Raw genomic sequence first — 14,334 nt, 5'->3', positions numbered from 1 at the left:
CGCTGAGACTGCTGTAGAGATGATCCGTTAGGAACTGCTGGTCCTTCTTTGCATAAGTAGGGCCGCAGTAGATCATCCTATTATCTTCAGATTTCGCAGGTCTCGAAATTCACGGTGATAGAGAAGTCTCATTGATCGCTCTAGATCTATTAAGGCCAAAGAACATTCAGCCTAGTCATGGTTTCTAACTGAACCAACTGCATGGCATCATCAATCTTATAGTTCTTATTCTTGACATCATTGATCAATTTGTAGTTATCATCAATGTCTTGTGCCTTTTTAGGAATGGGTTCCATATTATGGGTTGAGAACTTGTTAGCGCGGAACAGCCGTAGAAGTGTGCTGTTTGGGCTTTAGTGGCTTTGCTGAAGGCTGTGTCCAAGTTCTTATAATCGCAGCAATCGGAGTCGATTGAGAGGTGCAAGGTGATGGCATCAGCATCGTTCTCTTCATCATATAGGTATCGCCGGGTTGTCATTCTGGAAGGTAGCGACAGGTCTAAGTTGTTAACCATCCAGTAACATTGTATCTCAGCTGCCTGAGAAAATGATGCCTCCATCATCTTCTGTACTGGGATCGCCCGATAAAGGGGGTTGATGCTCTTCTGCTTCTAATGCTGTACCGGGTGACGCTATAGGCGCAATCTGTACTGTGACTTCTGTGAAGACCTGTGTGGTGACCTGCATGGAGATCTCCGTGGTGATCTCACGCAGGAGACCGAAGAGGTAAATGATGTGATGATCGACGTGGTGAATGGCGCCGGAGATCGCCTTGGTGAGTGGCCTGACGAACTGCGTGAAAAAAGTTGACCTTCGCGGAAGCTCTGTGAGGTGAATGTTGATAACTTCGAAGCCCTTGAGGAATCCGGCCGATGACCGCCTAGATTTAGAGCCTGCTGTTGATGTCCTTCGCGGAGGCCCTTCGCTGGAAGCTTTAACTGTATCCAAATCTAGGGGAGGACGTTTCTGACTTTCAATGAAGGCTTTTCGCGGAAGTCCTGGGGTCCGAGTCTGAGTCCAAGGATGATGTAGTCTTCCTTCTGGAATCTGTTCGTGAGTGATGATCATCAGAGTCCGGGAATGTGACGATCTTGTAACCCCTTCGCAGGCTGTACATCTGGGTCCTTTCGTGGAGGTAGACTGTGACTTCCTTCTGAAGGTGGTTTAGTCGCGGTTCGCCACGCTTGACGGGTTGTCCCTCTGGGAAGTCGCTCGCGTTGGAGCCTTCATGCGAGCTCTGCTGAGTTGCCGCAGTCTGTAACGGTCCTCCATCATCTCTTCATGATCTGCTGCATCATGTCGTCCGGGACGCTCTGCGCGCACGAAGAAGTCGATGCCCCTCTGCGATGTTAGCGACGGGCCCCTCAGGAAGATCGTCCGGACATCGGAATGGACACATCAGGCTGCATGGCGATCTCTGCTGACGCGTAACTGTTGCTGATACTGGTCGCTTTCTTGGTAGATCGGGTATGATGATCGGCTGATCATCATACAAAGCCCAGTTCAGCTGCCGGGAAGAATCTCGCCAGAGAAGGTTCTTGATGACTTCTTAGCTTTTTCCCTGGAGGTAGATGCTGCCTTGGGATTACGAAGTCTGCGCTATGCGTAGAAGTCGAGGCCCTCTTAGACTTTTGCTGCGATGGACGGGATGTCTGGGGAAGCAGGACGTTTTCGAGACGCCTGACTGCATCCCACCTCTCCTCCGAGGGAAACTCTGGCATGCCACACCAGACGGTAGGGGTCAGTCCGACAGCAGCTTGACTGGCTAAAGGGGTCCGCATCGCCATGTCTACAGATTGACTTTCATGAGCTATAGTTCTTCAAGTACAGGAACACAGGCATCAACACTAATATACTCCCACCACCCAGACCAAGCTATACAGGGTTTCTGACACCATGGCTGATGCCCAATAAAATACATCTGATGTTGACAAAACAATGTTACTGATGTTAATTCACTGTTTTACTTCTTTATGTATATCTAGAAATTTGAATCATTTCAAATTGTCTCAGGTAACTCAGAGAAAAGAAGCCAAAATAGAAAACATGCGGTGAAGTTTGATTATTTTGTTTATGATTTTGTTTGTTGTTTTATGTACTGCTGTACAATATTCGACCTATCTGATGGCAGCATGAAAATAACGCTGTCTGGACCAGACAGTCCAGTGATTGATCGATCTACCCAATTAGGATATGATGACAAGCATCAATCAAACCTGACCACCAAACCATGTTGGCTGTCTTTCACGACAAGCATGGGCAGAGCAGTTCTAACCAATATCGTCAAAGAGGGATCATATTTGGTTGAAAACCAGGGAAGATATTTGTTCGAAAACCATACAACAAAAGCGAATTTATCTCTAGAACATATCTCACCTCTTTGGCTATCTTATCCCTCGCTGCATTGGCATCACGTACCCCCGGCAGGTCGACAAGGACGGCACCACTACTGCACACTTCACAAGATGGAAGGTACAGCTTCACCCTCTTCACTATTGGCCAAAACTGCTGGCCCCGAGAACCACTGTCTGTATTCTCAATAAACTTGTTGACTGCATCTCGGAGTGCTTTGGCCTGGAACAGATCACAAACATTGTATGACTCAAGTTGACTGCATCTCGGAGTGCTTTGGCCTGGAACAGATCACAAACATTGTATGACTATAGTTGACTGCATCTCGGAGTGCTTTGGCCTGGAACAGATCACAAAGATTGTCTGACTCACTTGACAGGTAAAAGACAGCACTCTCATGTTGTTACCAGCTATTTCCTCTCTTCCCCAGCACCAGTATTCCCAAAATGATCAGTGTATCGTCAATGGGCAGATTAACCAAGTGTTTCATAGCTCCACTTCTGGCATAAACTAGTATTGTTTTTTACACATGAAACCAAACTTGTCATGTTGAGTCACAGACCATTGGGCTCTTAACAGTTACTTGGACCCGTCTTTAATTCAGATGAAGAAGGAAGGAGTGTGTCTTGCAGTTTACACAAGTTCTGAACCTGAGTTTCAACCCCCTATATAGAGACACACTCACAGATTGGACAGAGATTGTCTTCACCCTGCTGAGCCACTGCGTGATCTGAGTCTGTTTAAGGAGGACTTTCATCTGGCGAACTTTCCCGTACACAGCCTTCACTTTGGCGTATGCCACGCCAGCCTCTGATGTAGGGTCAGGCTGTGCTGTCTGCAGGCTGCCGTCTCTCTTGGTCAGGTCCTTCAGGAGGACCTCAAGCTCCTCCTGCCACTCCTGAAGGAAAAAAAAGGATATACACACACTCTGGGAATATCAGAGCGTTGTGAGGGAATACACAGAGTGGTGAGGTGAGGTGAGGTGAGGTGAGGTGAGGTGAGGTGAAATGGGGTTTAACGTCATACTTGAGAATATTTCACTCATATGACGACGTGCATGTGTGGCAGCTTGTACCAGCCCAGACTTAAGCTGGTTTTATAGAGCTAGGTCACTGAGCTTGAATACCCCACTCAGACACATTATACTGATTCCGAGCCCACCAGAGCTTGTTTTACCCACTAATGCCAAGCACCACGAAGTCAGTTACATACATCAGGGGATACACCAAACTATATTGTTATGGTTAAATAACTGCTGTGACAAAACGTTTAAGAATTCCCTTTGAACCAGCAAAATATAACACACACAAGTCTAAAATATTCAATAATATATTGAGCAAACAATGAGCAAGCTACAATGAATGACAATACAGATATCTAGTACAATGCAATTGAGTCACAAATCTAAAGTAATGGACACAAATATAAAATATTAACTCACTAACTTACAGTGAGAGCAGATATTCTAATTGAAGGTTGTTTACAATGAGAGTTGAATAAAGCATGCAGTGTCAGTATGGAACGTAGGTCAGACGATGCTGACGAAGGAAGACACATGTACACAACTCCAGTGATATAAAGAGTCTGTGTGTGATTCCGTGTGTCAACACAACAACCAGCCTTTATATAGCTCTTACACAGTTCTCGAGCGTTCTAGTAAAGATAGGCAGCATCACTATCCACTCAGAACAAGTAAGATAGTCAAGGGAGGCAACTCTGAAGCGCGATCAAAAGGCGTACCGCTAAAAATAGTATTGCCATTGAACATATATGATGCTAAATGTGACCCACAACCCACACTCAAAACTCTAAACATTGTGACCCATAATAACTCTCAGTCAATCAATGATATCACAAATTACAACAAACACACTCTCGTAACAATATGTACCGAGGGGATACACAGAAACTATACGTACATTAGGGGACAAGGCATCAAATTACAAACCTCTTTGGAGAGAAAATGGATGTCAGCCTTAAAGTTTTGGCTGCGTGTATTTTCCACAATCTCAACAACTACAGCTGTGCAGGCTCGCACTCCAGACGTCGGGAGAACAGAAGGCTGATTGAGCAGGGCGTTCAGCAGGGACGACTTCCCTGCACCAGTGTCCCCTACAACAGCTATGATGGTCGTGGGAAGCTGTAAAGTCTTGTGTAGTGTCTGTAGCTCATCCCTGTCAAAACCATGAAACAATGACACGCACACACAACAGATATTCCAAAAAATGGCAAGTGACCAGGAAAACACAAATGATAAACTTTTCTATACAGATTCTTGCATGAACTGCTTTACAATGGTACAAGAATCTGCACCGAAATGTCACACTCTCGTACTAAAGAAGTTGTTATCCATAAAGTTTGTAATTTTTGTACTTTCCAGCTTCCAAAATGCCACTCAAAGAAGTTGACCATGAAAACACTTCGGCTTCTGGTATGAAAAAACACAAACTTGGCAAGCTTGGTGGTACACCTGAAAATCAACTTTGTTTCAGCTGATTAATAACAAGTGCCATCTCTTAATGTCTGGAATTGAACCACAGACCTCCCTCTCTTCCACTCAGAAGTCAAAGACCACTATTTCCAGTTACTGGAATCTCCAATGGAGAGCCCCACGTAAATCCTAGGACTTACCGCCATGCTTGGACTGTCGGGTTGCTGCTGACCTGTGTGGTGTTGAAAGAGTCGGTCAGTATAGCCAGGATCTTCTTACACCTAAACAAAACACAGCAACCGAGAGATCATCAGCAGAGGGCATTTATGTATGACAAATGACCTCCAGAAACACAAATATAAGTCACCAGGAAACCACAAACACTCTGATCCTACAATTGTGTCATCATGTGATTGTTACAGCAAGTCTGACAAGAGAGATCTGTCCAACTTGAAGAGATTATTCCTATTTAATCAATCTGCCAATATATATATGAGTATTTATTGAGATATCAAAAGAAATACATGCACATAGGATTCAGGACTTAGTATTTGTATGCCAGATACCTGTTTTAAAGGTCCAGAATTAAAAGCTAAGCTTATTTAATCACTGTATGTGTACCAAAGAAAACAACAATCTGTGAACACTCGTTGCCATGTAAACAGAATTTTTTTAAATAAAAATCTAAAATTTGCAAAAGGTACCAGTTGACTTCCTCATCTTTAGTTTCTTGAAAGAATATCAAGTTGTTTTTAAGAAAGGTTCACACAAACACATCATTATATCACATGAATGCCTACTCTACCTATGATTGATAACTGCATTTCTTTCACAAAAATCCATAAACAATTGCCACTGAATAATCCTACCTAGCCAAATAGTCCTCCACTTTGGTCAAAGAATCCTCTACTTTGCTCCGGACATTTTTAGGACTGACGGAATTCCTGTTTTGGGTTTCACCTTCATCTTGTACTGTCATGTCACACTGCTGACGATTCCTACGATTGGACCGAACTCTCTCTAATATACTTCTACGCCGGACATTTTTTAGATTTTCCTCCGGAGCTGCGGAGAGCCTTCTGTCCAACTGACTCAGCTGGGAGTTGGACAGGTCATCCATAGACATACACATCCTTTGACTACTGAGGGTCTCGACATTCATCAACGAGACACCAGGCTGGGTTTCAGCAGTGCTGTCGATGTCCCTGGCATTCCGACTACCATCAACTTCATCTTCCAGCTCATAACTTTTAGTACTTCTGCTGTAGCTGAAGTCTACATCCTGATCCGAAATGGCTACAGAGTAACAGGTATCTTCATCCGAGCTGTAAGCGACCTCTTCCACTCTGGGCCTCACTGTCTCAGATTTCGCATTATCCTGTCTGTACAGTCTCCTCTTGTTTGGAGCCGACAACATCGGAAAATCTTCAACATTATCATCCTCCTCCGTGGATGCTGCAATGCCACAAGTTGATGACGACCGATCGCCATCTTCTTCGAAGCTATTATTTATGGACTCACTGGTCCTGGACACATCCTGTCTCTTTTCTTTCCCCTTCTCTGGGGTGACAGTAGTCGCACACTCTGCTTCCGTACGAACCTCAGGGGTGATTCTACCCAATGATTTGCAGCTCAAATCTAACAGTTCTTTGGCAGGATCAATTAAAACAATCTTATGTTCTTTTCTAGAAGTTGATACTGAAGTTCGTGGAACAAGGCCTGGAGCTGTTCTGTCACCGGAGTCAACCAATACCGACGTGATGCCAACAGTATCGGTTCCAGCAGTCTCTGGTTGAAAACTGCTGGTGTTGTGACAGGTATCATCAAATATATCATCCAGGGAATCTTCAAGAAGTAAAATGGACATAATAAATATAATCGCACAGCTATGTAACACATTAACATGTAATGACTGTGTCATGTATGTTTAATGCTCAGCAATTTCCTAGCTACATGATGACAGTCTGTAAGTTATCGAGTCTTGACCAAACAATCCAGTGATGGATATCATGAGCACCAGTCTACACGACCGGGATATGATGACATGCATTAACCCAGTCAGCAAACCTGACCACCCACTCTCGTTAGTCACCTCTTACAAACAGCTCAGGTAGCTGAAGACTAATTCTAACCCAGATCTTCACAGAATTTCTGTATACAATATATTAGTAAAATTTATATTACACAAACATTTTTGTTTCTCAGACTCTAAGTGTATCTGTACAAATTCTTGCAAAATATATTTTAACCCTAGTGATATTTAGTAGAGACTTCAACTACCTGATCGGCATCTCCTGTCCGAATCTGTGTCACTGTTGTCCTGCTCCAAACCAGCGATGATGTTGCCCACATCCACACCTGGGCTGCTGGTATTGTCCACATCTTCTGAGAAGTCCATGTGAAAGTGCACTGGAATGGAAGCCGGTTTTGTTGAGGAACCAGATGTCTCTCTTACAGCAGGATCAGGCAGAGCTACAATGGCCTCCTTACTGGGACTGTATCTTGCGCCATCTGAAAATAATGCCATTGTCTTCTTACTGGAGCAGTTAACCTCTTGGGTCAAATCCACAGAAGGTGTAAACTCATGATCATCCTTCTTGATGAGATCCTTGGCACCTTCTGAAGTGTTTCTGGATGAATCTGCTAGAACTGATGCTGACTCAAACTTAATATCAGCATCACTTGGAATATTAGTGACATGGACATCATTGGAACAAATGGCTTCCCCCCTTTTTCCTCCACCTTCTTTTGCAGCTGATTCTACAGTATGATCACTCTCTGTTTGTTTGTCTCCTGTCTTATCAGGCACATCCTCATCCTCATCCTCACCCTCGACTTGGGCATCTGCCAGACAGGTTCCACCACCTGACACTTCAGTGTCTTCATCAGTATCAATCTCAGGATCATCTTGTTCTTTGATGTCAAACCCTGAACTGTCATTCAAATGAACAGCTTCACAATTATTGAGAATATCCTCATCAAACAAGCTGTCAGTGACTCCAGTGTTTTGCACATGCCTGTTTCCTGATTTCCTAGACTCCATCTTTGAACAGTCCACTGTCTGAATATCACCACCACAACCAAAGTTTGGTTCTTGTTTCTTGGCAGAATGCTTCCCATCTTTACCACGGTCTGAATCCTCATCCTCATCTTCATGCTCAGTCTTCACAGTAGGGACTGTGACCACAAGCCTACACTCAGTTATATACACATCACTGTCATAATCACTCTCAAGGGTGTGCACACTGACTGAACTCCCCAGACTCGATGCATCAGCAGGAGTGTTCTCAGTATTGCCTCCTGTTTCTGAAACTGTGTCCGGTACCGTCCCAAGCTGGTCACTGTCCAATCTGTGCTCATCTATTGCACTTCTACTTGATATACGTGCATCTGGTGGAGAGCTGTGCTCAGCTGATGTGCCTAGTGCAGTTTCTTGTGATGAACGGGACAACCCCCGATCTGATGTTTCTAGTGAATTACCTTGGGGTGAATTGGACGACCTTTGATCTGATGTTTCAAGGACATCTTTAGCATTGTCAGATTGATTCACGGGGTCCTCATCTGTGTCTGCGTCCATCTCCAGTGCAAGGTTTGGAGTGTCCTCATCAGTATATACCTCAAAATCCATAGAGCTTGTTAAGTCTAACCCGTCTTCAGAAGTACATGTGCTTGCCTCATTGGTCTCTTCCTCGACATCATCCATCCAACTTCCTCCACTTGTTTCTTTACTTTCTGTTTCTGGTGTGTCTTCATCTGCACAAAGGCTTTCATCACATTCCAAATTCATATCAATATCCTTTTCAAACGTACTTCTACTTTCTGCAGATGAATAACTATGGGATGTTTCTTCTGGAGAGATGTCCTTGTCTTTGACAATGCTCCTTTTGCTTCCTTTCGTCACAGCACCAGGTGATGTATCCTTGAGAAGTACATCGTCATCCTCATATAACACCTTTCCACTTCCTTCAAGAGTGTCACTGTTTGATGTCTCCTTCAGAACATCCTGACCAAATATCCCTTTGCTTCCATCTGAAATGTCGCCCTTTGATGACTTCTTGAATACTTCAGCATCCTGATTGTATGCCACTTTACTTTCTTCAGGGTTGTCACGACGTGATGTTTCCTTGTGAAATACATCATCATCCTGATTAAATGGCTCTTTGGTTCCTTCAGCAACGTCGCTTTCCTGATCAGTCGCTGTTTGTTTGTCTTCTTCTGGCATGTCAGACACATCCTCATCCTCGACTGGCTTAGCTGCAAGACAGGATCCACTACCTGACACTTTAGTGTCTTCATCAGCATCAATGTCACCATTTGATTCCCCCTTCAGCTCATCATCACCATCCTCCTCATATGTCTGCTTGCTTTCCTCAGTAATATTTGCTGTCTCCATCAGAAGTATATGATCATCTTGATGAAACATCTCCTTGTCCTCTCCAGAAGCATCGTCCTTTGATGTCTCCATGGGAAGCTTGTTGTCAGTGTCTACTTCATCATCTGAGTCTGTAATGACAATAACACCATCTCCATCATCCACACTGCCAGAAGGTTCTAATATCTCGAGAATATCAGGTTTTGTTTCCTTACTTTCATGAATCTTCTCCATGACAATGGTAGAAGCTGACACTGCTGGACATTCAGGCATATCAATGTCAGGGTCAATGACAATAGGGGATACTTTTAGCTCAGCTTCCTCTTCGATGCTGTCAACATCCACTGCAGTGTTACTATCTCCAGCTGCAACTACATCTTGGGACACAACATGTGAGGCTGAAATCATCTTCTGCTCGATGTTAAGACAGGATTCACTTTTGGAATTATTTGCATAAAAACCGATGCCTTGTTCATCTTTTGTTTCCCGAAGCCCTTCTATGGGGCCATGATGTTGAGCATTCAAATCATGATTGATGTCTCTCAAGTGCTGCTCACCAATTTGGTGGCCATCACTCTGATTACTGAAGCCATGAGGCTGATCACTAAGGCCTTGTTTGCCATCATCAGGGCCAAGTCGGCTATCCCTGAAGTCTTGCCCTTTTCCAGTGAGGCTGAGCTTGCCATCAATAATGCCCTGGCTGTCCTGACTGAGGCCATGTTGCTCTTGAAGCTCACCACTATCTCGACAAGCAATGGACAATTTCTCTTTGTCACTGGTCAAATTACAAGTCAGAAATTTTTTGACACTTTCTCTGATCAAGAAAAAGTCTGCAACCATACTTCCTAAATGTGCTTTTAATGACAAATTTGCATGGCAAGATCTCTTCTCAACTGCTCGGTCATCTGATGCTTTGCGTTTTCTGCTGTTGGGAGCATTAGACCAACATTCCACTATGATTGGCATGCACTGTTCCTCTAGTAATACACACTGAGATACGCATGGAGTTCCTGCAGCAACCCTACAGCCTCTGTCTTCATCACTTATAAGTGTATCATCTTTTATTTCTGTGGCTTCATCATCTGCAGCTTCATGTCTGGGACCAGGGAATGGAAGCGAAGATATTCCAAAGACCCCTCCATCACGATTACAGTTCTGGAGATGATCATCTGCAGGCTCACCCATCTCATCATGGTTCTTGTGAGAGGTAGCCACCTTGTCAAGCCCACTCATCTGTTGACAATCAGTTGGAGACAAAGAGCACAGGTCAATCACCTTTGTTGTGTCTTCCCTGAGATCGATGATTGCTAGATTTTCTTCAGACTCAGGAACACTGTCAATGTAATTCATCATCTTCATCCTATCATCATCAATAGTCACCTGTTCCCTTCCAAGTGATCTTGATTCAATACCATCATATTCATTCACCTCCATGGATGGTAAAGTCATCCCTGAGGCATCAGTTTTCTTTGAGATTTCTGTTGTATGGTAGTCGTCTGGCAGACTTGATGTCGCGTGCTCAGGCTCATATGTTATCTTTTCATGACCTGAGAAGTTGTCCAAATCGGGAACTTCAACCAAATTTCGTTCAATACCAGGTGATAAGTTCTTTTGGAAACAATTTTCCATAGATCCTGGCTGCAGTAAGGTAGTTTTGTTTCGTGCACTCTCAAGGTCAATAGCTGAAATACTGTCTCTTTCCTCAGTAGCTTCACCATCTGCACTCTCAAGGTCAATAGCTGAAATACTGTCTCTTTCCTCAGTAGCTTCACCATCTGCACTCTCAAGGTCAATAGCTGAAATACTGTCTCTTTCCTCAGTAGCTTCACCATCTGCACTCTCAAGGTCAATAGCTGAAATACTGTCTCTTTCCTCAGTAGCTTCACCATCTGCACTCTCAAGGTCAATAGCTGAAATACTGTCTCTTTCCTCAGTAGCTTCACCATCTGATGCTGCACTTCTTGAGGCAGACAGATTACAACCCTGTTCATGCTCAACCATATCAATATCACTGGGAACTTTTTCATCCATATTTGATTTTTCATGAAAACTGAGATCTTCACTGAAACTGGGTCTACATTCAGAACTTTGTACATCATCAACTGCATCAAATATGATGGTGTTCCTGTCATCAACTCTGAATAGTGGTTCTGCAATAAAGGTGGGTTCTGAATCAGACATAGATCTGTAAAGACCGATCGTAGAAGGTTTTTCCTTGATAGCATGGTCATCACACAATGTGTCAGAACTAGAGATTGAGTCTTTCATCACGATCTTCACAGCACCACCTGCGCTTCCATATTTGGCAAATCCATATCCTTGGTCACATGGCTGACATTCAATTCCCTTACCATTTGTCGTGTCTGTAACATTTTCTGAAACAGTCTCATGATCACTTTCTGTAGGAAGTGAAAAGGTTGGCAATGTTTCAACTTTCCGTTCATGAAGCAAAGAAGTTTCCTGAGTTGCCTCTTCAGTTGCCTTCACAGGTTCATCAGCATCATTACTCAACTCTAATGGAGCAATGCCGCTCATCATGGATTCTTGTGTACAAGTTATATCATCATCTGTGATGTTCCCTTGGAAAATGTCTTCTGAAGTGAGATCATCTTTGCCACTGTTGCAAGAAGACTGGGACATTTCCTGCCACAGGTTCAACTGATTTGCACTACTCTCAAGGTCAGAAGCAGAGGGGGTTTGGTGCTGTTCAGCAGAGGGAGAACACAATGGCTCACTTTCACAAACTGTTCCAAGCATTTTTGAATGTTTTGACTCCTTTGATGCCTTGAACTTTTTGAAAGGACTCAGAAAGAAATCATCAGCACTTTCTCCTGAGACAGCAGAATCATTATGTAGCTGACTTTCATCCGATGTTGTCATCACCAAGTGCAGATCCTCTTCTGAGAGAAGTGCTTCCTCTCCTGATGCAGTGTTGTGTGGGCTAGCTGCAGGGCTGTCATTCTCTGGAATGTCATTCACAATGTCAGGATCATCGGTTCCTGTTAGTGAAGGTGTTAGTTCTGGTCGAGAGACATCAAGAAAGCAGGACTCTGTATTGCCTGTCTGACTCTCAATACCAGACAACGGAAGGTGAAGCTCAGTCTCATCTGACGATGTGCATGATCTCATCACCTCTTTCTTACTACTACTGATAGGGCTGCTGTTTACTCCTAAGCATGACTCTGCATTGCCAGTTTGGCTGTCAATACCAGACAACTGAAGGTGAAGCTCAGTGTCATCTGACAATATACATGATTTCATCATCTCTTGCTTATTACTACTGAGGGTGCAGCTGTTCTCTGTCATTGAGATACTATGAGGACCTGTAGTGTGACACTCACTGCTACCAAGTAATTCCACTCCAGCTTCTCCTTGAGGAGATCCTCCAGGATCCTGCTCACTCTCTTTGGACTCTTCCACATCTGTAGTACCACTGAGGCTGGGATCTACTGAAACATCCTTCTGGTATGACAGGCCATCACAGTTCACTACTAAGGAATCTGAAACTGATTTTGGTGTTGATGCGGAGAAGTCGGTCCCCAGCATACTGAAATCAAAACTCTCTTCTTGTTCTTTGCGTTTCTGGAAAATCTTAGACTGGCTACTCAAGCACCTGTCATGCCTGTTCTCATCATGCACTTTTGCTTTATTCATGTTTGATTTACCAGCTTGTTTCACTGCTGTGTCACTGTCACCATGACCTTTGAAGTCCTTTACAACTGGCTCATTTGACAATATAGAAGTGGTCTCATTGTCGCTTTGATTTATAGAGTTTACAACAGCTTTCATATTTGACTTCATCAAAGCAACACATTTGTCCACTTGACCTTCAAGGTCTCCCTGTGATTTAAGAGCAGCTGCCTCATTATCACTTTGACCTTCAGGGTTTCTAAATGTTCCCACATCTGTCATCTCAGTGTCACCATGACATTCACGTTCTTCAAATATTGTTTGATCTGCCTGAATATCAGTGTCACCATGACCTTCAGTGTCATCATATATTGTTTGATCTGCCTGAATATCAGTGTCACCTTGACCTTCAGTGTCATCATATATTGTTAGGTCTGCCTGAATATCAGTGTCGCCTTGACCTTCAGTGTCATCATATATTGTTTGATCTGCCTGAATATCAGTGTCGCCTTGACCTTCAGTGTCATCATATATTGTTAGATCTGCCTGAATATCAGTGTCACCTTGACCTTCAGTGTCATCATATATTGTTTGATCTGCCTGAATATCAGTGTCGCCTTGACCTTCAGTGTCATCATATATTGTTAGGTCTGCCTGAATATCAGTGTCACCATGACCTTCAGTGTCACCATGACCTTCAGTGTCCTCAAATTTTGTCACATCAGCCTGAATAACAGAATCCTTTTGACATGCAGGTTCTTCAAATGTTGTTGCACCTTGTTGAATATTAGTGTCACCTTGATCTTCAGCCTCTTTCAGTGTTGTGACCTGTCTATCACCTTGGCCATCAGTGACAGCAAATGTCACATCTGCCTGAATACCAGTGCTACCCTGAACTTCAATCTTATTGAAGGTTGTTAGATCTGCCTGTGATCCATCTTGACCATCAGTGTCTTTAGATATTGTTAGATCTGCTTGCATGCCACCATGGTCCTCATGGTCTTTAGTAGTCACATCTGGCTGCCTGAAATATTGACCTTCGGGGTCACTGTACAGTGTTACTTCTGGCTGAACATCACTGTCACCTTTACTTTCAGGTTCTCCAAATGTTGTTACTTTAGCCTGCATGTCACCTTGACATTCAGGATCTCCACTGGTCACATCTGCCTGAATGTCACCTTGACCTTCTGGGTGTCCACTGGTCACATCTGCCTCGATGTCACATTGACCTGGGTCTCCACTGGTCACATCTGCCTGAATGTCACCTTGACCTTCAGGGTCTTCACTGGTCACATGATCCTGCATGTCACCGTGAACTTCAGGGTGTCTAATGGTCACATCTGCCTGCATGTCACTTTGACCTACAGGGTCTCCACTGGTCACATCTGCCTGAATGTCACCTTGATCTTCAGGGTCTTCACTGGTCACATGATCCTGCATGTCACCTTGACCTTCAGGGCCTCCACAGGTCACATCTGCATGCATGTTACCTTGACTTTTAGGGTCTTCACTGGTCACATGATCCTGCATGTCACCTTGACCTTCAGGGC

The 14,334-nt window shown here is 43.9% G+C and overlaps 1 protein-coding gene across 1 annotated transcript; it reads right to left on the bottom strand.

Annotated features, from left to right (window-relative positions):
- Positions 1-530: 530 nt before the first annotated feature.
- On the bottom strand, positions 531-14,269 carry LOC124268438. The gene is made up of 9 exons (XM_046703398.1): positions 14,185-14,269; positions 13,480-13,962; positions 7,063-13,407; positions 5,652-6,627; positions 4,983-5,063; positions 4,300-4,525; positions 3,037-3,249; positions 2,376-2,573; positions 531-1,010 (listed from the first exon to the last, which is right to left on the bottom strand). Exons 1-9 carry the CDS (start codon positions 14,267-14,269, stop codon positions 531-533), a joined length of 9,087 nt encoding a protein of 3,028 aa, XP_046559354.1.
- Between the last annotated feature and the right edge of the window lie 65 nt (positions 14,270-14,334).

Source organism: Haliotis rubra, unplaced genomic scaffold, assembly GCF_003918875.1.
Source record: "Haliotis rubra isolate DU_JTF1 unplaced genomic scaffold, ASM391887v1 Scf138, whole genome shotgun sequence".
Taxonomy (NCBI): Eukaryota; Metazoa; Mollusca; class Gastropoda; order Lepetellida; family Haliotidae; genus Haliotis; species Haliotis rubra.
Note: the sequence above shows the minus strand (reverse complement) of the source record. Positions and strands in the feature narration are given on the sequence as shown.

Bases quoted from the DNA above. Each gene is read 5' to 3' on its own strand.
- LOC124268438 (XM_046703398.1), bottom strand. From the start codon at position 14,269: ATGCATGCAGATGTGACCTGTGGAGGCCCTGAAGGTCAAGGTGACATG. The intron at 13,408-13,479 runs GTCATGGTGACA...ATGACACTGAAG, and splicing joins AAAATTTGAGGACACTGAAG to GTCAAGGCGACACTGATATT. The intron at 5,064-5,651 runs GTAGGATTATTC...TGTTTTGTTTAG, and splicing joins GTGGAGGACTATTTGGCTAG to GTGTAAGAAGATCCTGGCTA.